This window comes from Chrysemys picta, chromosome 19, assembly GCF_011386835.1.
Source record: "Chrysemys picta bellii isolate R12L10 chromosome 19, ASM1138683v2, whole genome shotgun sequence".
In the NCBI taxonomy this organism is placed as follows: Eukaryota; Metazoa; Chordata; order Testudines; family Emydidae; genus Chrysemys; species Chrysemys picta.
In genome coordinates, this window is record NC_088809.1 from 16,407,740 (window position 1) to 16,433,118 (window position 25,379).

General features: G+C 45.6%; 1 protein-coding gene across 3 annotated transcripts in view; it reads right to left on the minus strand.

The window, feature by feature from the left end:
• The window catches only part of LAT2 (linker for activation of T cells family member 2), a 37,820-nt gene extending 21,119 nt beyond the window's left edge, over positions 1-16,701 (minus strand). For 2 of the 3 annotated variants that reach the window (XM_065573011.1, XM_008166158.3), the window contains exons 1-4: positions 16,526-16,701; positions 7,797-7,903; positions 4,793-4,832; positions 1,737-1,780 (exon numbers count right to left, since the gene is read on the minus strand). In XM_065573011.1, the coding sequence (XP_065429083.1) occupies positions 1,737-1,780; positions 4,793-4,832; positions 7,797-7,884 (172 nt within the window). In that variant the 5' untranslated portion in view covers positions 7,885-7,903; positions 16,526-16,701. Of the gene's footprint in view, positions 1-1,736; positions 1,781-4,792; positions 4,833-7,796; positions 7,904-9,078; positions 9,210-16,525 lie in introns of those variants that run through there. The other variant, XM_042857770.2, reaches the window with a different exon arrangement.
• Positions 16,702-25,379: the final 8,678 nt, after the last annotated feature.

Below are 25,379 nucleotides of genomic sequence, written 5' to 3' on the forward strand. Positions count from 1 at the left end.
CTTTCTTTCAGATTAGCTTTCCCAAAACCCAAACCGAAACAGCAGGGGAGGGGAGGTAGCAGCAGAAGATGGCATAGGAAGAGAAATAAAGAGAAGAGGGGAAAATCATTAAAAAAAAGAATAGAAAATGTAAAGAAAGACAGACAAAGGAAGGGGGAAAAAGAAAGAAGGGGCAGCCAGAGAGGAAAGAAAAGCTCAAAATGAAAGTCCCCTTGAGGTGACTGAAAGGAACAAGGGCCCAAGTGATGGTGCCTTTGTTTGGTGCTGTGATATTACTGCACTCAGGATGATAGAAGTACTTAGATTGACTGCAACGGGAAGCCAGTGCCTCGGCAAGCTTAGCTTCCGGCACCTTCTTTGTTTGACCTTTAATACCGACCCAATCAGCAGCTCAGTTTAGGATGAAATCAAAAGGTCAGCTTGTAACCAAATGTGCCGCAGGAAGCAATGACAGGGCAAGGATAAATGAGTCATTCGTATCAATTTGGGTTCAAGTGTTTTACCCCCCCACCCCTGTCATTTTCAGGGGCAGTTTAAGTTTCTGCTCAGAAGAGTAGGGACCCTGTAGCCTATGTGTTGTTACATTTCACGATACAGATTCTATGTGACACTAAATATTTAGGCTGGGATTTTAAAGGAGCTTAGGGGAATTAGGTACCCAAATACCAAGTGGGCACCTAAGTCAGCTTTGAAAATCTGAGCCTTCTAGTTCTGTCAGTTAGGCCTTCCATGCTTTCCCAATTGTAATGTATTATTCTCTGAGACGGGATTTAATTCTCTGCACTGCAGGACACTGTCATGAAAACAAAAGACACAAATTGGTATCCTTGCAAAAACTGCAGCCTGGAAAACTTTCTCAGTACTTAATAACTACAAGATTCTTCCAGTTACCTATAGAGCATTGGTTCTCAAACTTTTTTTCACAGACCACTTGAAAATTGCGGAGGGTCTCGGCGGACCACGTAATGATCTTTCCAAATGTTGTTTGTACCTTTAGCTAACTAGTGTAAAGCACTTTGGATAAAAGTACTATATAAAAAAACAACTTTTATAATAATTAATGTTATTTTGTTCTACAAATAAAAGCACACAACTCCTATTTTAATATCAGTAATCTTACTTTTCTAATGCGCTGGATGTGCCCACTCTCCCCCACCGCAGCAGTCCCTGAGCCGGGGCTGGGAAGGAGGGGGGGTCTCCCCCTCTCTCCCAGGCAGCGGCAGCCCCTGACATGGGTCTTGGAAGGAGGAGGGGTCTCCCCCGCCGTGGCAGCCCCCGAGCTGGGGCTGGAAGGGAGGCGTGTCTCTCCCTCTCTCCCCCACCACAGCAGCCCCCGAGTTGGGGCTGGGAAGGAGGGCCATCTCTCCCTGGCAGCTGCAGCCCCGGAGCTGGGAAAAGTCGCCTCTTTCTCTGGACGCTGCAGCCCTGCACATCCCAAATTACCCCCAACCCCTTCTTCTCCCCCCACTGTCCCCTCCCACCTACCCCCAATCCCACCACCTCACCTTACATGTATGTCTTCTCCAGGGTCCAGGCACCTAATTAGTGGAGGCACGCCTGCGCAGCTCCACTAATTAGTTGGGTGGCCCTTCATTCTCTTGTGTGCGGCCGCCCAGGCACACATCTTAGAGGGAACTATCCGCGGACCACCTGAATGGAGCTCGCGGACCACTGGTGGTCCATGGACCAAAGTTTGAGAACCTCTGCTATAGAGCTTTGTAAAAATATATACTCACTTGAATAGGATCGTATCACCTGAAACCCCGGCTGGTTTTCATGCCTGAAAATACAGGGAAAGTTCTGGCTAGTGCAATATGTACTAAAGGGAAAGACATGCAATGGGGGCGGGGGGCGTATTGTTAAAGTCACAAAGCATAAGATGGAGGCAGAAGCCACTAAGGGCATGAAAGTGGAGCCTAAGGAAAGCTGAGGCTTATATTGCACAGCACGTCAGCACGACGGCTGTTACAACCGAAATTCAAAGAAAGGGGCTTCCGTGATCACTTTACATGTTAATATTTCTTGGAGGAGTGCAGAGAAGTTGTTTGATTTACAGCTAGAGCTGGGCAAATAACTGGCTTTTCAGTTCTCTGGGCTATAGAATCGTTCTCACTCTCTCTGGCCCGGTGACTAGTCACGTATTTTATACAAAGTGGAACAGCTTCAACAGGAGAGACTGAGAAAGACCCGACCCAGAATACCCTATGGTCCAATGAGTAGGGCACTCCCTAGTGAGTGTCTTAGCCACAGGACGATAGGTATTCAGGAGGCACCACCATCATCTTCTCCTCCTCCTCTCCCTCGCCCCTCTCCTCTGGCTGTGTTACAAATGGAGCCTATGTCCCAAACATATTTTTTGGCCAAAGCTTTTTGGTGATATCATGTCACATTCACAAATATTTTCAGGTTGACCAAAACTGCATTTTCAGCAAACAAACTATTAGTCAAAATAAAGTCACCCAGCTCTATTTTCAGCCTCTTTATGGGTATGATCGTGACCTTTGACGTCAATGGGAGCATTGCCAATGACCCTTAAACACACAACAGGAGCTGAGGAGGGGACCCAAGGATAGGGGCTAAGCCATGTGTGATGAAGAGATAATCCTGGTCCAGAAAACAATGATGATTTTGACTCTTTCTATCCCACGATGAAAGCATTTCGACATAAAGTAAGTACAGACTTGAAATAGAATTCAAAAGGTTCTAGAGACAGGTCCACAAAGCCCAGAAGGAAAGTTTAACCTCTCACATACCTTGGGTCTATTCAGTCTTTTCGGAAGGCAAGCATCATGTTGTTTACTTTTTTTTTAATAAAGGTAAAAGAGAGCTGTTGATCATGCATTTTGCTGTGGTAATATTTAAAAAAAGAAGGTGACATACCAAAGGGAAGGGAATACAGCAGAGCTGTAATACTAAAGAGTATCTGGTACTGTGGGTACATACATTGAGGGAGGTTTTCAAAGCCCTCATGGGATTTGAGCACTCAGCTCCCATTGACGATGGTCGCGGCTGGAGATGGGATGTTGGACGGGGAGGGGCAGGGCTCTGAGGTGGCACCGAGCATTCTTTCTCTCTCTCAGGTGCTTGGCTGGCTGGTTCTTGCTCACATGCACAGGGTCTAGCTCAGGGGTCGGCAACCTTTCAGAAGTGGTGTGCCATGTCTTCATTTATTCACTCTGATAAGTTTCCGCGTGCCGGTAATACATTTTAACGTTTTTAGAAGGTCTCTTTCTATAAGTCTATAATATATAACTAAACTATTGTTGTATGTAAAGTAAATAAGATTTTAAAAATGTTTAAGAAGCTTCATTTAAAATTAAATTAAAATGCAGAGCCACATCAGATTGGCAGTGACCTTGGGGGTTTTGACCGTCCTCTGCTGAGTATGGGTGTGGGTCACTTGCCAGGATAATCTGGGTATACTTCACTTAATCATTTCCCTGCCATTGTGGGGGCCTCAGGCATTGGTGCCCCTCCTATTCTCCCCATCACACATAATGGTTAAGTCTCCTGTGGGCTGTAACACTTCAGTCTCATTTCAGTTGTTGGGTTTGGTGTGCGGATGCTGGTGGGTGTTGGTGGCCTGTGATAGACAGGAGCTTAGACGAGATGATGTGGCGGTCCCTTCTGGCCTTCAACTCTCTGACTTTTAGTGAGCACTGGGCACCCAACTCCCCTTTGTCCCTGCGAAAATCTCTCTTTCTTCCAGTAGCGCAGCTATTAATCTAACACAGACAGCAAATCACTCCATTTCTCTTCATTCTGATTAGCCCCGTTCCTACAGCTGGCACTTTGGTAGCGAACAGGGGTGTTTTCAACCAAAGTCCCTGTTTAGATTCCTTGGGACTGTCTGGGTGTGTCACTGGGGTTGCAAAAAAAGCAACAACAACAACAAAAACAGCTATAGAAATGGAACGTGAAATCTTGACCCCTCTCAAGTCAGTGGTTGTTTAGCTACTGACTTCACTGGACCAGGAATACATCCAGGCTCTTTGTTTAATTTCAGCAAGCCAGGACATCGCTCTAACCCTAGATGGGATTCAGAGGGATAGAGCCCAGCGGTAGCTCTTCCATCAATTGCCAAACATCACACCAAAAGCCTCTCGCATAGTCATTTTTAAATGGAGCAGCAGGGCAGCAGCACACAATATGGCCCATCACGCAATATGGCCCATCCTTGGGCCCTTCCAGAGCCCTTTGCAGGTGTGTGTGTGTGTGTGTGTGTGTGTGTGTGTGTGTGTGTGTGTGTGTGTGTGTGTGTGTGTGTGTGAGAGAGAGAGAACTCATGTTTCCTTACTTAGCTGACATTGTAGGTGTGGTAGTTTAATGCTAGCATATGTTCTTATTAGCTAGCACATGTTATTGTTTAAATACAGGTTTTTGTACCTAATAAAGTTGTTAACCTACCTTAATCCTAGTATAAATCTATGTGGTGGCACCATTTTGCAACATACTAATTTGCTCCTCTAACCCTTCTCATCCAACACTCTTATTAAAGCCAATTGGTACATCATTCAGGCCCAGGGTCATAGCTTGTCATTTAATTTCATGTTATTCTTTCTAAGGGCACTACACAGCTTTCCTCGGTCTCTGATCCATTCTATGTTCTTGGGCACTATGGGACTGTGGACTATCATTAATACTCTGAGGCAGCTATTTTTCACCTCCAGATTTCCTAATATGTGCAGATCTGGGATGCTTAGAGCTCTAATCCCAGCTGCTGTGTGGGGTCTAATCTCCTCCCTATGAAGACCTCTTGGGGAAAAAAATGGGATAGTGAAGGGTAACTTACAGTTTCCTCTGCTTGCACAGCTTCTTTTCCTGTTTAGTAGCTGGAAGAAGATCATCAAAATGGGTGAGGAATTAGGAATTCAAATGCAGAAAGAAGACAAAAAACTTGACAACATGAGCTAACAAGAATTTAGACACCAAGAGGAACTGGAGAACAGCAGCTCTGAAAGAATTTCAACTAGTGCCTCCATCAAACCTGCAGCCAGGACCAGGAAAGAGCGCTGGATTAATGCAGATATCCCGTCGGCCAACTGAGGGATGTTTTAACAACATCTGGAGGATCGGAACCAGGATCAGTCAAATTAATCCCTGGTCCAACAGCATGGAATGCAGTTTAGCCCGGCCTTGCAAGTCTGTGCCCAGCAAGCCGCTCAGTAGCAAACCTTAGAGCATTACTGTCAGCGGCATTCTCCAAGGGTCTGCTCCTTTGTGCAGCTGAGCAGTCTCCGTTCCCGATGACTTGCATAAGAGGTGAGGGCACTCGGCACCTTGCAGCAGATGCTGAACACCTCACTTCTTAGGTACTCTGCTGGCCCTCATTACTGTAGGGTCTGAGCACCTCACCACCTTTCCTTTACTGTCCCTGTAGATCGGGCAGTGCTATTATCGTCATTTTACAGACGGCAAACTGAGGCCCAGAGAGACCAAGGGCCAGATTTTGAAAGTATTTAGGCCCCCAGTGGAATTTCCAAAAGAACTTCGGCACTTAACTCCCCTTGAAACAATGGGAGTTGGGTGCTTTTGAAAATCCCACTAGGCACCTCTCTGTATCTTTAAGCACGTAAATAATGTTAACAACCTGTGCTTAAGTGCCGTGCCCAAGGTCACACAGGAAGTCTGTGCAACAGCAGGAAATCAAACCCTAGGCTATCTCCCTGACCAGTAGGCCATCCTTCCTCTCACAGGATCAGCCGTAAGCTGGGCAAGGGCCACTTCTCCAAATTTAGTACCATGGCTGCTTTGGGTTTTTCTCTCTCTAGAGCATGGGAGAAACTCATCCTTTGTACAAATCCAATGAACTGAGTGGAATTCCATGAAGGATGAATTTGACCCATGGTTTCCTTTAAGGAGTCATTCCATCTCAGACAACAGGTCCCTTCGGGTGGGAGGTGAGGGTCCCCATATCCCATTGTCCTAAATGATCACAATGGCCAGACAGGCGGATGCCAGTAGCAGAAGAAAGATCAGTAATGCCAGACTTTGCTTTGAAACCATTGGCACCATGTTTAGCATAAAGCGCCTCCTGTCTGCGACCTCTTGGAATGATACTCTGGGCCAAATCAGTGCAACTTTATTAAACTGCTGCAAAACACAATCAAAGCGCGGCCAAAACCCACCCATGATTACCCGGTACCAGGAGCCCACTCTGGCACTAATTACCAACATCTCCTAGTCAAACCAGCCTGGGGAGATCCTTTATGGCTCCGCACCACCACAAGACAATGGATGAAACACATCCCCGGAGAATCTCCATGGCCTCGGAGATGGATTTGCCCCATTGCGCACAGGTGCTGAACTGAGAGATGAAGCGGCAGAACAGAGATTCAGGTGGGAGATGTGATACTGAATGCAAGGGCTCTAGGCCACTTCGGAGATGCATGCTCCCTCCCCGCATTAGAAGGCAGATGATAATGAATCACAGAGTTGTAAAGGTCAGAGATGGCAAAGCTCTACTAGATCGAGTCCAGAGCCCCTGACAGAGGGGGAGTTGGCTAGGAAGGGAAAGTTTTAATTTCAGTATAAACGTTGTTGCTGAGCTAAACTCCACTGACCAACCACCACCAATGAAATGCCAGCCAGTCGGCGCTCTGCCTGATGTAGATCCTTTGCTGGAGGAGAACAGAGACAGAGTCAGGTCCAGCAGCCTGGCTGCTTGGGACTATTGAGCCGTATTGCTGCTGTGGTCGCATTCTTTTGCATAAGGCTCGCTCAGCGACAGAGCAGGGCAAGTACGCTTGGCAAGGCTCCCTTGATGTACTGCAGGACTGTGAGCCTGTCATCACGGGTCCCATGCACACACAGAACGTCTCCATTTCAAAATAAGACTTCTTGAGTGTCTTGCTTTCCTAGTGAACCTGCCACAGTGAAGTGCTTTTGGATTTCTCCCCATCCCCAAGGCTTTGAAGCTTTTCCTTCTACATCCTGCAGTCAGCTGCACTGACTGGGGTGGAGAGGGAACCCCGGACTCTCCTGCTGTCTCCCTCCATGTAAGAAGCCGGGGATTACAACCCCTTGATCAATGGTTCCTTGCCTCTGTTCCCACTGGCCCCAATACAGCACAACTTCTGAAGGGGCTGTGCCACTAGGGACTGCCCCTACAACCACCCCTGAAAGCTTCCACAGCATGGATGAGTAAAAGTCGCAAGCCCACACGCAGGCTGTATTAACTTTCCATGGTTACGTTAGAATCTGGAGGGCTCCAGGCAAATCCCCACCATCCATCTTCCTCCCTACTCCATTCCAGCTCTACAGAGTTCTAGCTCTGTGTAGGGGATTGCACTGGCTGAAGGGGGAAGAAGGGTGCAAGCCGCACAGGTGGGCACTGCCTGTAGGCACCAGCTTCCCGCCAGCCACCATTTCAGTAGCAGGAAAAGCAGTACTCGCTATGCACACGGCAGGGTCGGGGCAAGTGTATCAGAGGAGAATTGGCAGCAGGAGCTCACGCTGCACAGAGTGCGGGTGGCAGACAGTTAATGTCTAGATCTAGCCTTCCTGCAAATGCCCAGGAGAGAAACGCGAGCCCAGGCACCTGCTTTGGGACATCAGACTCCGCTTGATTCTGGCGAGGATCATATCTGCAATACTGAATGGCAGCAAAACCTTTCTGCTCAGGCAAACCACCCATTACAGTTAAGTCCTGAGTAGGAGAGCAGGCACCATGCCCAGCCCACACTGGGACTGCAGGGAGATACGTAGCTGTCTGGCATAGGCGAGCAGACTGAGCAATGCAGGATTTCCTCATGCTGAAGATGCCCCTGATTCAAGGCGGGGGGAGAAAGTCTTACCAGAACGCTGACACTTCATGCACATGCTCACAAGAGCCCCCAGCAGCATCAGTGAGGCCGCAGCCCAGAACAGCTCCACTTGGCTCATTGCTCCGATGCGGTCAGGCCTGAAACACATGCAGCAGAGGAGAAAAACATTAACCGAACCTGTCAGCGCTTGACAGCAGTGTCAGCCTCATGCACGTCTGTGGCTGGGAGGGTTTAAGCACAAACAAGACCTATTTCATGTCTGCTCAACAAGTCTTTCACACAAGAGCCAAATACTTCCCTCCCTTCACCCACAGAGCCAAAAGTGCTTTCAAAGGGGATCTAAGTATCATCATTAAGTTGTGTAGAAGTTGCTTTTTCTTATTCCCCTTTCCCTGATCTTTATGGTTAGATTGTGAGGTCCTCAGAGCAGGGGCTCTCCTTAAGCATTTGGAAAGCATCTAGCACACAGTGGGTGCTACCTCAAGTCATTCAAAATAATCATCATCCCAATTTTACAGATGGGGAAACTGAGGCACAGGATGGGCAAGTGACTGGCCCGAGATCACCCAGGAGGTCAGTGACAGAGCCAGGAAGAGAATCTGGGTTTCCTGACTCCCAAGGCAACTCCCAATCCACTAAGCCACACTGCCCCCGCCCCCATAATTTTATTAATTAAAAAACAACCAGGAGAGACAACGATGGAGGGCAGGTAGGGTTTCCTAGCAGGTGGGAAAGACCTACACATTAGGCCATCCAGTCCTTCCCCCTGTTAATGCAAGATTGCTCTCTGTGCTATATTCTCCAATATTTTTTCTGCATTTAAATGGGTCAAACCATGGGGCCTCCACTGCTCCGCCACCCCCTTAGCAGAGTGCCTCGACAACAACAAATATTTCTCACTATTCCGCCTGGATTTTCTTTTGCTTGGATTTCAGCCGTAAAAATGTGAAGCGTTACACATCATTACCCAGGACTAGAGAAAACAGAAGGCTTGATTCTCCCCTGCCTTTACCTCTGTGAAGCGGGTGTAAAGTGCTACCAAATCAGAGTTCCCCACTCTCACCACTGGTTATCCTTTTACAGCCACTTTGCACAGGTGAAGGTTGGAAAAAACGCACCCAAGATGGCCCCATTACCACAGCATCCAAGCACTTCACAATCTTGAATGTATCCTGACAACCCTCTCTATGGGGCAGGGCAGTGCTACTATCCCTGCTGTACAGATGGGGGGAACTGAGGCACAGAAAGATTAACGGAAGGCCTAACATCAGACAGGGGGGCTGTGGCAAAGAAGGAATTGAGCCCAAGTCACCTGGCTCCGTAAGCTAGGACTCTACCACTGGGCCATCCATGCTCTCATGGGAACCCCTGGGAACCAGGCCTTGGGTGAAGTTAAGGAAAGGACTGTCCAGTACTTCAGGCCGATGATCACCTGGAGACAATGATGCTTTCTCTCTGCCAGCAGCACCTGGATGTCAGAAAGAACAGTAGGAACTGCAGCAGGTGTGCAAGGATTACTTGTAACCTCTCCCCATTAGAGCAGAGTTTATCGGCAGACAGTCTGCATTCAGCGCACAGGTCCTGGCAAAGCCATCTGACTTTCCAAGCATGTGCACAATGACTTTAAGGCCAGCATGTCATTACAGATGACAATATTAATCCATAGCAATTTGGAACCACTTAAATCCCTCTCAGCTCATCTAGGATGGGATTAAAGCTCCCTGAATTTCACTGACAGGTTCCACATCCCTCTCTCCACCTTGTCAGTTCTTTCCGCCTTCATAGAGAATGTTGTGATATTTACATGGGTACTGAAACGATTCTATGGCCGCAGTGTGTGGAAACCATTCCCGCCACATCTGCCTTCCGGGGTATGGACAGGCCCAGGGTTTTTGTACATCTGTCCTACGCACACGTATGCACAATGAAGGATAGCTTCCTGCAATCCCTTTTCCTAGGGCTGACAAGGTGGGTGAGGTAATACCTTTTATTGAACCAACTTCTGTCGGCGAGAGAGACAAGCTTTTTCCCTAGGGCTGCAAGTCATGGCTGGAGCCGGTGACTTTCTGGAAATTCTCCTAAGCAATACCCAAAGTTAGAGTAAAAACCAAGTCCGGGCTATAAACCCTTATTCCTCAGAGCATAAGGAAATCACCAGCTCCTCGTGCTTAGGAAGAAACTTCTCATTTCATAATCATAGCTCACACTTAGAACTGGGAGGTGCTAAGCACTCCGGCCGCTCGTCAGCAAAGAACTGAAACACTCGCTTACTCTTATGTACATGAGTAGCCCAAGGGCAGTGGCCAGAGAGGATCCTGGACTAATTTGACCATTAGTCTGATGCCACATTGCAGTTCCTAGGCATTTGAATACTCTTCTCACATTCTGTATTTCTCTATCTGTATGCACTCAGACAGAGAGAGAAAAAGAAGTCCCTCAGTTTTCTCCATGAGTGGTCCAAAGTATTCCATGTTACAGACTGCAGCCGTTCAGGCAATAATGGTAGAGTTTTAATTTTTTTTTTAAATAAAGGTTCTACGTGCCCCACTTAAAATCTCTGCTCCCTGCAGTGGGCAGGGAGTTATTTAGGCTCAAAGGGCTGTGACTGTCCTTCGGCTAGGCCAGCATCTGCCCCCCCAGGAAGGAGTGGGGGTTGGGGTGTCTCGGGAACGGGATTTTAAATTAGTAACTGCACTAGCTGGCTGTAAGAGGAACTGCAGGAGGAGAGTGCTCCCACCACAGAACCAACTGTTGTCCTCACAGCATATCATCTTCTCCTTCCACGGGAAGCCATAGCCCAGTGTCTCTTCTTGAGGTTTGTGCAGGAAACAGGCCTTGTGAGGAAACAGCTACTGTGAGCAATCAACAGCACTCTGCCTAAGCCCTGAGGACTCCCCCTTCTTTATACCCCCAGCCACAGTCGCCCCACCATCATTGTATTCAATTCCCTTCATTTGTGTGTGCATCCATGTAATTTCTAGATTATTCCTCTCTCTGTTTTACGGACTGCCATTGGCCACCCCAGAGGCGGCTGCATTGCTGCGGCGCTACAGGTACTTAGCCTGTGAAGTGCTTCAGGATGCGAGTTACTATAGCAGCATAAAATGTGATTATCAATGAGGCCTGCAGAGTACAATGAAACTTTTAGGTCCTGGTCCTACTGATTCAAAGCGGGGAAACCTCCCCTTGGCATGAAGTGGTGCAGGGTCAAGCCCTTGGTCTAAAGGTATTTTGGGTATTTAGCAAGGTTACAAAGGGGGCAAAATTGATCCCCAGACAGGCTATTGCTGTCAAAACTCAATGATTCCACCACAACAAAATGTTGAGAAGAGCTTTTTCTTACAAGACACCCTCCCCGAATCCCTGAAATTTCCCACTTTTGCAGTGTCAGAAACTGTTTGTGGACATAAAATCCTCCTGGAAAGCAGAGTCCCAAAAGTCCAGCGACACTACATTCTGTTATAATTCAATCCAAGCCCAGATAGAGGCAATTTGCACTCCCGAAATAGGGGTGGAATTGGTCTAAAAACTAATAAAACACCCCAAATCAGAAAAAAAAATGTCCCCAGCCGGATAAATGCATTATAAAAGCCCACTGGATTGCCTGCAGCATGACCAGGTTCATGACTGTGCAAGGATGGAAGGGTAGTCTGAGTCTTGGAATCTCCATGTCAAGCAGACATCACATGAGCTGCTTGGCATGTGATCGTGAGGGAGCAAGTGCGTACGATGACTGTCAGTCTGTCTGTAGTGCCTTAGCCCCAGAGTGGAGAGATGCTGAAACACGCAAGCCTCTCTCTCTTTAAAGATCTAATGGAAGAAGTTAACAAAAGGATTTACGACCCGGCAGAGCGAGGGCAGTAACATTTGCTGTGTTTTAGGAAAAGAAACCAACGGGATGTCTTTTTGAAAGGCTGAACTCTTCCTGCTCCGGCTGTCTTTGGGAAATGGGTGAGGAGAATCAACATGCTCAAGCAGCCACGTTTTTATGGGGGTTTCCAACAAACCACAGTTCAGAGGATTTCAGAGCAGAGAGGGTTCTGGGGTGGGGTCATTTAGAAGATGAGGGCCATCTGCAAAATTCGAGTGTGGATAGAAAACAGGATTCCCTATAGTTTGGGGATGGCTCAACTCCTTCTCTAGGAGTAACACTCAGGCTGCGTCTACACTACCCGCCTGAATCGGCGGGTAGAAATCGACCTCTCAGGGATCGATTTATCGCGTCCCGTTGGGACGCGACAATCGATCCCCGAATCAATGCTCTTACTCCACCAGCAGAGGTGGGAGTAAGTGCCGTCGACGGGAAGCCGCAGAGGTCAATTTTGCCGCCGTCCCTACAGCAGGGTAAGTCGGCTGCGATACGTCGAATTCAGCTACGCGAATTTGCGTATCTTAAATCAACCCCCCCCCGCCCCCCATGTAGTGTAGATGTAGCCTCAGAGAGAGCTCTGCACGCTTGGCCCATTTTAAAGTTTCTCAAGCTTCTCTTTGATCTGTCACATGTCCTCACACAAACCAGGAGACCCCTGTAAGAGTTAGGTAGCTGGAACCATTAATAGTCACTGTGTTCTAATGCTTAGATTTAAACATTGTAAGAGGCTGAAGAAGAGCAAGAAACCATCTGTGAATCACACACTGCATGATAGTTTCTGGAAGAATGTCTTCCCATACATGCTTATTCCATTCCGAACAGCAAGTAGTAGGGTGGATACACTACTAGTAGTTTCCATTCCATATCACCCCTGTGAGGATGAAGCATACTTTCCAAAGCAGGGCACCTACCTACAGCAGCCTGGGGACTCTCCTTTTTCAAATACAGGGTGTTCTGCCCAAACAACGATGCTCATTTTAATGGAGATGAAATAAGGAAGTTTTCAAGTGTCCTTCAGTCTATACCAGCTAGGTCCTGTGATCTGGGCTGCTCTGGTTAAAGGCGTCTCAGCAGTTGGACGTTACGACCTGATCCTATAGTTAGGTCCAAGCGGAGAACTGTGAAATCATTCAGCTTTCCAACCCTCCAGGATTGTCCTGGAGTCTCCAGGAAGTAAAGATTAATCTTTAATTAAAGATTGTGTCATGTGATGAATATTCCAGGAATACGTTCAACCAAAATTGGCAACCCTAGAAATCATTATAGTGAAGGCAGCAGGGCTCTGTGAAGGCACCATCTTGGTCCTGATGGCAAGATAAGGGCTGAAATTGATACCCGAGTGAGTTTATAAATCTCATCTATAAAATACAGGCTTCTGCCTGAGAGGCTGGTGTAAGTAGAGGGTCATGCACGCCCTTCCCCACCCCCCCCACACACCACCATTTTAGATTATGGTTATGAAAGCCACTTGCATAACCCGCACTGCTTTTAAATCAAAAGAATTAAGATGGTTTGGTGATTTGCTGGAGTAAAAATTCAAATGGTTGGCTGATTGAAAAGCTTCCCTCCAGGAATTATAGCACGCATACTAAGGCGACGTCTAACACGAGGGGCACTTTATTGGTACAGGAGTTCCGGTATCCTACCACGGCAAAGAGCTCCTTGTGTGGATGCAACTAGGCCAGCAGAACCATGCTTTGTACTGATATAGTAAAATCACCCCTCCCCCTGCGAGAAATACACTGCACTAGTAAAAGCACTGTTTTGATGGTGTAACTGTCTATGCCTGGGACTTCTGCCAGCACCGCTCTGTTGGTCGCAGATCCCCCCTGACTGACAGCTATGCTAAATCCTTGCTAAACAGATGCAGTACTCACCCCAACTCAGTAGCTTCTAATAGTTCCAGAGAAAGACCCTTCGCTTTTGCCCTCATCTATGCTAGCTATTTCCCCAGAAATTCGAACTGATTTTAAAAACTGTCAAAGCCCTAGGATAGGCCAGGCTCCAGCGACTGCAACTGTTTTTATAACCCGTTTATAGTTAAGCCTTCAAAACCAGTTACAGAAAGCGATCGGGCTGCCAGAACTTTGTCCACACCAGTTCCAATCAGTTTGAGTTTGGGGAAAGTCTCAGCAGCAAAGATAAGGCCTTCGTGTGTATTTGTGCAGCACCCGACACAACGGGGCCCCGATCCTGACTGACACCTCTGGGCACTACTGACACAAACAGCAACACTGTCAAGGAAAACAGACTAAATTCAGCTCAAGCTCCCAAATGGAAACCAAGTTGCAGCCACTTAAACTAGAACTGCATTTTGCTCACGTGTTTTCCAGATAGCCCTGGACAGATGTTCAAGTAGACACAACATTTGTATTTTGTGCCAAGAGAGGAGTGGATGCATGTTAGCTGTAGATGGAACAAACAAGATAAATAGTCCCTTCCAACTCTCCATTTTTATGATTCTATAAACATTTGAATTGGTAAATTATTACTTTCACACAGATTTTTATCTAACTGATTCTGATGGATTGCATGACAATCATGCGATTTGCTGTTTTGTTTGGTGTTTTTAAGTAGGCAACCACACACACACCCCAATCTACCCAAGCTACCTCCTCCTGGAAAAAGAGTTGCCTGAATCTACACGTATTTCAAAGGGTATAAATAAATAAATAACCTGCTCCTGACACATTGCGTTCCATTTGGGTGTATGTTACATATGCCCACTGTAGTTGTCTCTCTCTCTCTGTGTCTATATGTAATCAATTCAGGTTAAACACAAGAGTTTAGTGCTTATATGGCCCTTTATATCCATACATCTTAGCTCAACCTACAAAGTTTATTTTGCACAAAAGCCTGAAATTGTAAACTTTGTAGAAATATACATGAAAACATCCTGCCTCCATTCATATGACGCTTTGTGTCCTCAATGGAGCAGACAAAGGTATAAACAAGATCCAATGGCTGAAAAGTGAAGCTAGACAAAAAGGAAAAAGGGGGCAACTTTGTAACAGTGAGGTAATTATTTACTGTAGCAATTTACCGAGGGTTGTGACGAATTCTCTATCACTGGAAATTTTAAAATCAAGATGGGATGTTTTTCTAAAAAATATGCTCTAGTGCAAGCAGGAATTAATCTAGGAAGTCCTAGGGCCTGTGTAATACAGGAGGTCAAAGTAGATTATCACAATGATCCCTTTAGTTTTACATCCTGTTAATCTTATGTTTTCAGCATCAGGATTGAATTCAGAGCTAGGCAAAACAAAGAGGAGACAATGGTTCTTCATCTCAGACTTACAATGTCCAGGCCACAATCCTGCAATGTGCAGGTGAATCCTGGGACCATCACGATGCCCCATGAAAGACAATGGGGAACCAACCTCTGCCCACTTAGATCCCATTGCAGGATCAGGGCTAAGGGGCCTGATCCTGAAAACAACCGATTGCTGAGGAGTGTTTGCTGCTGTTTAGCCCCACTGAAGTTGGTGGGAATAAGCACTGTACTGGTAGTAAGTGTTTGCAAAGTGGTTTCAAAGAATTAGAACAATTTCCCCAAAAGGAACCCAGCACTGTATGTCAAATACATATTGTGGATGTCAGTCATGGAATGGTTCAAGCAAGAATAAAATGACATAGCAAAGGAGAGAGCTAGAGCAAATGCAGAAGCTTCATAGAAAGAGTTAAGGAAGGAATCAGATAGCAGGTGAAATAAAACAGAATGATAAAGAGCCTCCAGTTATGAACTAGTTAATCCCTTAGCATCTTGTAAAGTGCTTTGACAGCCTCAGAAGATGCTAAAGAAAAGTCTATCACCTTCTGCATTGGAGATTGCACACTTACATAAGAAAATATCTGATAACTACCCATTACTTGTCAAGACACAAGCAACGCTGAAGCCATGCTGAATGGTTAGTCATCACCACAGCTCCTGGGAGGGACTCGCTATTCAGAATGGCAATATAAGCATGTATATGGAATAAAATACTTCTATTAACTTTTCTGAGACAGAGAATGTGTCACAAAATTCTCTAATTATCCCAGATGTTGCTAAGCCCCCTGGGGCATAGCTCAATGAACCTAGATCTCAAGAACACTTTACACCTGTCCTGATCTTAAGAACAACTTGGCATGAAGAGGGTTTTATTTTTTTCTAACCAGACCTGGTAGACATTTCAAGGCATCTGTATGTGGGAAAATTCAAACACACACAAGCCATGAAACAGGAGGAAACCCCAGAAAGTGTATTTACAGCTCAGACTTTTCATAGGGTTGGACTTCTGGAGGGAAAACATGGCAGACAGCTGGAGCCCTGAAGTCGGGAGTCGTACGCAGAAAGCTACGGTCCAATTGCTGGAGAGAGCAGCTAGATAAGCCTAGCATATAACTTATACACAGGAACCCGCAAAACCGAGGGCTCACTGCAGATTTCATATTATAAAGGTGTAATATAAAGGGCAGAATAAAAATAATCAGCCAGGATCAATCAGCAGGAAGATAGGGAGGGGTTGTGAAGCCACTTTTACAGTCTGACCCAAACGCAGTGGAAGGAGCCGGTAGGAGTCTAATGGCCTTTGGAGCAGGCTCTTCGTGTGAGTAAAATGCTGCTGGGGGAAATATATTTTGGTACCTTCTTCGCACGGTGGAATTTATGTACGTTCCACCGGTACCCCCACCACAAAGAGCCACACACAACAGAAGGACAGGAGCTAGCTGCAGTCCTTCTTGACAGGGATAAGTCAAAGCTCCAAGCGCCCTCCCAAAATCATTGCTGAATTAGGGCCTGATCCAAAGCTCATTGAAGTCAATGGGAAGACTCCCACCGACTCCAGTGGACTTCGGAGCAGGCTTTACCCACTCCCAGCCAAACCCCCTTCCCTACCCATCTCACCTGTAGCATCAGCCAGTTCTTTGCAGCTTCCTCATTCTCCTCTATCTCCCCTCACGGAAGCACCCAGCAATACTGGAACAGGTTCCTCATGGGGACTGTAAGCAGGTCTCTGGTTTCCTGTCACCATCTGAATCACTAAACCCGACATCCGTTCTGTGCTGGACAACCCCCTTTGGCTGATGAAGAAATCAACACACCATTTGACACACACTCGTCTCAGCTGGCTCTCACTCAAACACTTCATTTTGTGTTCGTTGGGCGGGGGGAAGAGACTCAACAAACCACACTAAATACACCTATTGCCAGAGCTTGTTTCTACACTGAAATAGTGCTGCAAAAATTGTCTTTTGCCCCTAAACAAATTAGTGCTGGCAAGTTATTTCTCCTTGGTCAGCAAGTCAGTACCAGGAATTAATAGCTGCACAATTCGTTACAATTGTTGTTATTCATATTACAAATAGCACTTAGAAGCCCCAATTGAGTTCAGGGCCCCAGCCTGATAGCTGCCGTTTACACACATAGGAAGAGACAGTCCTTGCCTCAAAGAGCCACCAGTCTAAACAGATGAGACAAAGGGCTTGGCTACACTTGCGAGGTACAGCGCAATAAAGGAGCCCCAGGCGCACTAGCTCACTCCCCGTCCACACTGGCAAGGCACGTAGAGCGCTCTGACTCTGCGGCTACAGCGCTGCTGGTTTCCACCTCGACGAGAGGAATAAAGTTCGCTGCGCCTTGGCTACAACGCCCGGGCGTCAGTGTGAACGAGGTGTTGCGTTACTGCGCTCTGATCGGCCTCCGGAAACATCCCATAATCCCCTTAAGTCAAGTGGCCACTCTTGTCATTGTTTTGAACTTCTGTAGGAATGCGGAAATGCCCGTTCAAAGCCCCGTTTCTGACAGCCAGCATGCAAGCCGTTACTGGGAATGCTGTGTGTCACAGAGAGAGAGAGAGCCGGGGAGAAGGATGGGTCTGCTGCTGTCTAAACTTACAAGACAGCATGCTGACATGCTCTCAGCCCCCCAAAAACCCACTCTCTCTCCCCCAACATACACACAACATGCTCCCTGTCATGCTCCACTCCCCCCCCCCATTTGAAAAGCACATTGCAGTCACTTGCATGCTGGGATAGCTGCCCATAATGCACCGCTCCTAATGCCGCTGCAAATGCCGCAAATGTGGCCACGCTTGTGCGCTTGAAGCTGTCAGTGTGGCCAGACTGCAGCGCTTTCCCTACTGCGCTCTCCGAAGGTGGGTTTAACTCAAAGCGCTCTACATCTGCAAGTTAGCCATGCCCAAAGAGAGCACTGCCATCCCCATTTTACATATGGGTATACAGAGGCCCAGAACAATTAAGTGACCCAAGACCCAAGTTGCAGTTCAGTGCCTTAACCACATCCCTCCTTTCCAGCTTCGGCAGCACTTTCCAGCTTGGAAGCCTGCAATTAGATCACGGTCATAGTTTATTCCATTGAACTTTTCTACAATGCTCGAAGAATTTTTTTTTTTTTTTTTTTTTTTTTTGAAGATAGAATTTCTGCTTAATGGCAATGGGGAAGGACTTATGAACCCTCCTGGCAGGGTTACTGGCTCAGAATTTTTCCATAGAAGCACATTTTCATGTTTCAGGAACAAAGTGTGTATAAATATACACACACACTAAACATACACCCATCCACACACATTTAAGAAATACAATTAATAAGAAATACCATGTTGTAAAGCACCTTCCATTGATGTACAATATCTCCCAAATATGCAATTGTGTTTGTATTGTATGTGCTTTAATAATTTCACACCTACCAGATGTTTTTCAGCAGAGGGAGGGGTTTATTAAGCTGGACACTGAACAGTGACGGCACGCGGTATCTGTCGTAACAACCTGGGATTTGTGCACACATTCAGCAGAGGGCGGCATTTTTCAATCACAATGCCTTATTGAAACAGCTCCCCAATTTTGGGTCAGGAACGCCGTTAGCCAGGTTAACGTCAGAAAAAATAGAATTACATTAGCAAATATACGTGTATGTACATATTCAAATATATTTAAGCCTATATAGAACTCTGATCTTGGGATGAAAAGTAGTTTTTTTCCCCACGTGTCTTTCAAAATAGCTACTGTGTAAAATCCAGATTTGTGGAAGGCCACACTGGAAGCAGCATGCATGTTTGTTTGTAGATAACGCGCCCTAGGAGCAGGGCAAGGAATGGAGCATTGGTCTGCTTATTATTTGATTATGCTGCATTTTATTAAGGGGATGGTTCTGTGACGCTTCCCAAGGGTACCCAGGAGCACCTCGCTACCACCCACCCGTAGCGTGAGGGAGCCTTATCTGTGCCTGCCAGGGCTCAACTCCCTGACTCACCCAGCCACAGACAGCACAAATCCTCCCCTCTCAGCCCATCCCTCATACACGTTAGCGATAGCCATACTCCAACTCCGGCGTCCTCCCTGCAGCGTCCAACTCCCGTTCCACTAAATACCCACAGAACGACCAGACCCGCTGTTCCCAAGGGAACAATCACGGCAGCTTAGTTACACCTTAGAACACAGCTTCACTTCACACGCCGTGCTTAAATTTGTGTGCAGAGAAAAGGATACGTTTATTTAACAAAGAACAGAGATTCATAGGATAGCAAACAAATACTGGAAAACAGTGTTACATAGAAAATCAAATCAGAACATGCATTCTAGTGCCTAAACTTGACTAACTAACAAGATGCCCCCTCTTGTCTAATAAGATACTGCTTACCCAAAGTCCTTCTCACAGCATTTTTCAACCAGGATGGCTGATAGCCTGTTTCATAAGGCAAAGCCTGCCGGGAGCTTGTCTTCACAGGATGCCCAGGTCTCTCTCTGCACCCCTAGATATATTAGGCCAGTCCTTTGTTCTATAAAACAGAGTTCCTCCTCTGCTTACCTATTCCTTCTGAAACGCCACAATCTCTTCATTAGCATTCGACTCACTATTCTAATAGACTTCTGTGTAAGACACACAATACACGATGGTCTGCTAGGGAGATAAGCATCTCACCTTCTGTCTGGGGAACTCTCCAGGTCACCTGCCTTTAACTACAAGGCCTTAAAAACATAATTTCCAATATAGCTACGGATCTCCTTACATATAATCCACACATACCTTGAGCAAAGGTTATGATGATCAGTGTGACACAGGCTTTCAGAAAACTTCAATACCAAACCTAGGGATCCCTGGGACCCTTATGCACCCCTGTGGACTCTGCTTGTTGGCATTAAGAGGTCCCTAGTCACAGATACTAAATTAGGTTATTTACCCTAGTGCATAATTTTGGATGTGGTTTTGAGTAATAGCAGAACTTTGAATGGGTTTTTTTCCAAAATAAAATAAGGATTTTAATCAGAGCTCTTAGCTATCAATCAGTTTCTTAGGGGTTTTCCAGAGATTTTTCTCAAAAATCTACTAGAATATTAACTGTGCATAGCTATTTAATCTTAAATTACAACCTATTCTAGTCCCCATTATTACAGGCCTAGTAAACACTGCATGGAGGGAAGTGAAGTTATTTTACAAGTGTAGTCACCACAATAGCTGTATGTTCTATAATTAGACTGAAATCATGGCTGGTTTTCTGTCTTCAATATTAAAAGCAGAAGTGTTTAATTCCATTTGCGGTTCCATTTACATTATGATTGTATGTGACAAGGATACAGTAGGCATACAGATAGTTATCCAATTCCTCCTGGGAGGTTTAGAGATGACTTTTTATTTATTTATTTTTGGTGGTTGGCATACCCCTCTGTGGTAATGATATGGATGTACTTTATACCAGCATCCCCGTTTTCTGCTAGTTTTCAGCTTATGTGGCCATTTTCACGTGGATAGCATAGGTCTGAAATGCCACTGCAATGGAATGGCAGTGTTTTACAATCACACTGCCCAGAAGTAAACGACAACAGAAGGTGCCGTGGAGGAACAGACACCTGCTGGATTCAAGTGGCATGCATTTCCCCCAGTGCTGCAGGTAGACTCTTTCCCCTTCCTACATTGCTTTTAGTTTTAGATACTGGGACACTTTCTTAATTTCTAACTAACAATTATTTCAACAGTAAGGCCAGGTATAAAAGCAGACTATTTACCGAACATGACAGCTGTGCCCAAGAGACTAGTTTGCACAGTTGGCAGGTTCCAAGATACTGGCTCCTCTAAGTGTTTAGCTACTTCTAGCCATCTGGACTTTGACTTGCAAAGAACCCAGGTGCCTTTAAAAGGGACTGAAAATGAGGAGACAGCCTAGCTGCAACAAGGGAATAAGAAAGATGAGGCCTTGGCTTGTTCAAGTGTCCTACTCATCAGAACAGAGCACATACACAACGCAGCAGACAAGGTAGCCGAATACTCTGGTCTTTGTAAGACAGAAGCTTTGGGAGGGCTGGCAGCCTTCTTCCTGCCCGAGAGGAAGTTGGTGAATGGTTATTCTCTGTTGATATTTGAGGCTGCAAGACCAGGTTTCCCCCCCGCCCCTTCTCTCTCTCTCTCTCTCACACACACACACACACACACACACACACACACACACACACACACACACACACACACACACACACACACACACCCCCAGTATCCCACTGATTTGAGCTGCTGGTATAAAGGAGGGCTGATTAAAAGTCAGCAGTAGAAGCTCCTGCTGCCACCAACTGCAATAAATTACTCAGGCTACATCTACACTCGAAGCTAAGGGTGCAATTCTCAGCTCAAGTAAACCTACTCACGCTAGCTCTCAAGTCAAAAGGGGGCAGCCAACCACAGTAGAAAGGACAGCAGCGAGCAATGGCACAGGCTGTACACACGGTATCCGGCTGGGTTTGTTCTCAGGGTGACTAGCCTGGGTTGCAGCTCGCCAGGGCCCATGCTACCGCAGCTACACTTGTTTTAGCAGGCGAGCTCGCTGAAAGCTAGAGCAAGGAACGTCTATTTGAGCTGGGAAGCACAGCCCTCGCTCACACTGCAGACCCAGCCTCAGATGCCACCCTAGAGTCCATTTCACTTTTTAAAATGTATCCATGTCCGGTTTTTCTGGGCAAGTTTATACAGGTTGCTCCTTTGGGCCAGTGCTGCCTTGTGCACATTGTGCCAGTTCACATCACTTCTGTATTCTAAAGCCACATAGAAACTATCGACTGGGGGAGATTTCTAGGGGCACTCATCGGAAGCAGGCACCCAACTTGCATTTGTGCCATTGAAAATCCACCCTCTATGATTGGGAGAGCTAAATGAGTCAAGTGTGAAGGATTTTAATCTGCAACCACCTTGCCTGGGAAGGTTGGCTGACACCCCTTATATGCCATATGGAAATGACTGATCAGTCTAGCCCAGTGAGCTTGGAACAGAGGTTACAACTGCACGGGCCTCAACTAAGGAAGAGCGAACGTTTCCGACAGCCTACCCTTCTCCCTGCCTTAATGCTGTAGGTCTGACCTCATCACGGCTGTAACTAAGTGGCAAGGTTGCAGCTGAAGATGTACGCTATGCTACCACCCAGTGGAAAGAAGAGCTAAGTGCAAAATAAAGACTAGCAGTCATTTATAGGAACTGTGTAGCAATTTGACATGAAAGTTTGCACATTTTAACCTTCCACCTTACACTTACAAAGGCTACTGTACACCACTTAATGCTAGGATGCTTCTGGCAAAGGGTATTCCCATGCTAGTGTTCACTTTTTATGGTCGAGACAATCATTTCTAAATTGGAACACATAACCCTACCAAGGGTAGAATGCTTTATTTGATTGTTTACAGCCGTACAAGTTAGACATTTGTTACAGTAGAGAGATAATTGCAGGACTTTATAGAGGTACTTACTGATTTTGGTTAAATGTAGAATAAAGAGGCAGCTCTCGGAAGCAAGGTGTGCATAAGTCATCCAGTCTCAGACACTAACCTGGCTGGAAACCGGTAGGCAGAAACAACCTGACATTACATGTGGCAAAGATAACACAATTAAACACCAACCCTAGAGTTTTATGTAAGAGCTTGCGGGTTTCCAAGTAGCACATATGTTTCTTTAACAGTGCTTAAAACTAAGACTTCAAGCCCATGGAGCTGTTTTGCTTGGAGTAGAACAGGAGTATCAGGGAAGCCAATGTTACAAGTTTTAACTTGTAGCTGAGCATGCAGTGTTAACAAAGTGAGTCAGCCTGGCAGCATAAAAAAAATCAACCTATCCCTCAAACACTTTAGACATATGGCCTATGTAAACATTGCTGGGTGAAATTGGCATTTTAAAAAAAATAGTCTACCGTTTAGACCAGACGTCCCCAAATTGTGGGGCGCATGGAGGGCCCCCAGCCTCAGCCCCGACTCCCCACTGGAGCTGCGGCCCCACTCCCAGCCCTGACTCGGGGGGAGGGGGGACACAGACAGGGGCAAAGGGGTCATGACCCTGAAAAGTTTGGGGACCACTAGTTTAGACCCATTGACAATTGATTACACTCATGATCATATACAATCCTGGGACCAGTACTGCATTCCTTATGAACCTCTTCACTCCGCTTTAAATCAACAGTTTTGGGAAGACAACAGAAATGCAGTACCTGGCCCTTTATGGGTGGGACAATTCTACGCAATGCAAATATAGCAAGGTACAAGAACCATGGTGGAACAGAATACCAAAGCCAATTAGAAAAACCTGAAGTATTGTCATAAGGATAGCAATATTACAACATATAAGTCAGCTGTGTCAAGCTTCTAGTGTCAAAGGATTAAATTACTGCTGATGTGAGAGTCAGTGTATAATTCTACATTGTTTCAAATCCCTCTCCCAGCTCAAGATGGCTTCTGCTGTAGTCCCCTGCCCATTAAAGTACTTTGCTTTAAAATAAGCTGAACATGTAGTTTGTCATGTGGAGCCAGTTATCAGTAACCAGAAAGGCCAATGTAAGGTGGTACAACATTCAGATGCTTTCAGTGTCATCTAGATTAAAATACAGATTTTTGAGTCCCTATAGTCCTGGGGTAAATGGCATATAATGTGTGAGATTTAGCCACCAGGCAGATAAGACGTTGATTACTACAAATCACTGCAAATTTAGCTCTGTCTTAAGAGTGAAAAGCAATCTGGTATCCAAGCATACAGAGGAAATTTCTAAGAATTAAATACAAACATCAGTACTTTATATTCAGAATTAAAATCTCAAAGCTGAAACCAACTGAATACTTTTGAGTACCTCAAAAATGATACTTGACTCTACATTAGCTGAACATATACACAAATATTCTTCATAAAACTACCCTGGTGCACCACCAGTACCTACAGGTAGCTAACCAATGAAAGGCATGTTATCTCCAAGACACTAAAACACCAACAAGACACTAAAAGCCAGATGTCCAGGACATGGCAAATGTGGCCTTGAATAGGACACTGCATGCTGTGATACTTCAGCAATTCATGAGTAGAACTGATGGTCTCTCCTTTTGTAGAGAAGCTCAGTCCATGCCATGGGATGCATGCTATTCAACCCCAGGAGGACTGGTGAGCCTGCATCAGAAGATACATTTGATACCTGATTTATCTGAATATTCAGGTTTGCCACTGTGACCCAGCCCAACAGCAAGATATTTAAATTTCGGTTCAGTAATAAATTATGTTTCTATAGTGTTTCGTTAGGAGACATTCAATATATTACCGGTTTCCAACATTGAAGTTTACTTCCAGTTCTGAAGAATATTTCACTAGGTTGAAGACCCCAAATCCCCTGCCTGGTGACTGACAGGTTTCATCCTGCCACTTGAACGACAGAGCAGAGGAATAGTAACCCTGGATACTCAGAGAAACCAGGTATCAAGTTTATCTCAGACTAATGTGTATTGTTACAAGGATGCTACAAACTGCACCGAAGGACTCTTCTCAGAAATATGCATTAAAAGAACACACTAGCCACTCATCCATTGGTGAAGAGGGACTATTTGCAGTCTCAGAAAAACAGGTTGCCTTCAACTAAATGTGATTTATTAGTACACTGTACTTAGTTTAAAAAGCCCAAGTGAAGTGTAAAATAAATCAACATAGAATGGTATTTTTTCAGTACAATTTAGATGCTCTTATGTACTATCTCCAGATTTCCCACCAAAAAAAGGCAGAAAAAGTACAGTAAATCCTTGTTTTCACATGCACTTAAGAACTCCAACAACTGCGCTACTGCGGGTTTCAGTTATGCTACTAGGATTCTCAAAACACCAAGTCTCTCATGTTTCCCACTTTCTGCTGAAGATATGGATTTGAAATGCTTCTGTATTTTTAACCAATCTCCAAGAGAACCTATTGCAATGTTAGAACAATGCAAACTACCCCATAAAAACAGGCACGTACATTTTTCATTTCAACAAAGTCAAGTTACAGAATAGACTTCTTTATGAGGAAGTCATCATGCTGAAGGCTGCTTAAGCTTATGAGTAGTTCACCCAGTCTTGCCCAGTCACCTTTTATCTCAGTGCAAAGAGAAAAAGACCTCTCACTGGAGTACTGACCTGTATGAGAAGACCTTTGTGTCCTATTCGATAAGATAAATTCTAGTAATAGTCCAGAAATCTGTCCACTTAAGGCTGTTAACTTGTTCCACTTTAATAAAATGCTCTGCAAGAGGAACAGAACTAAACTTTTAATTTAAAATGAATTAAACCAAGAGACAAACTTTTAGAAGAATTGCAGCTTTCACTTCTGCATCTGTCTAGTATCCTTTACTTCCTACTCCAACAGTGGAATTCAGCCCAAGGCAGAGAAAGAAAATTAGGATTGTTTTATTCAAATTGAACTTAAACACAAGTATTTTAACTGTATTTGCAAACTAATTGATCAGTTTTATGCCATTCTTATATGATCC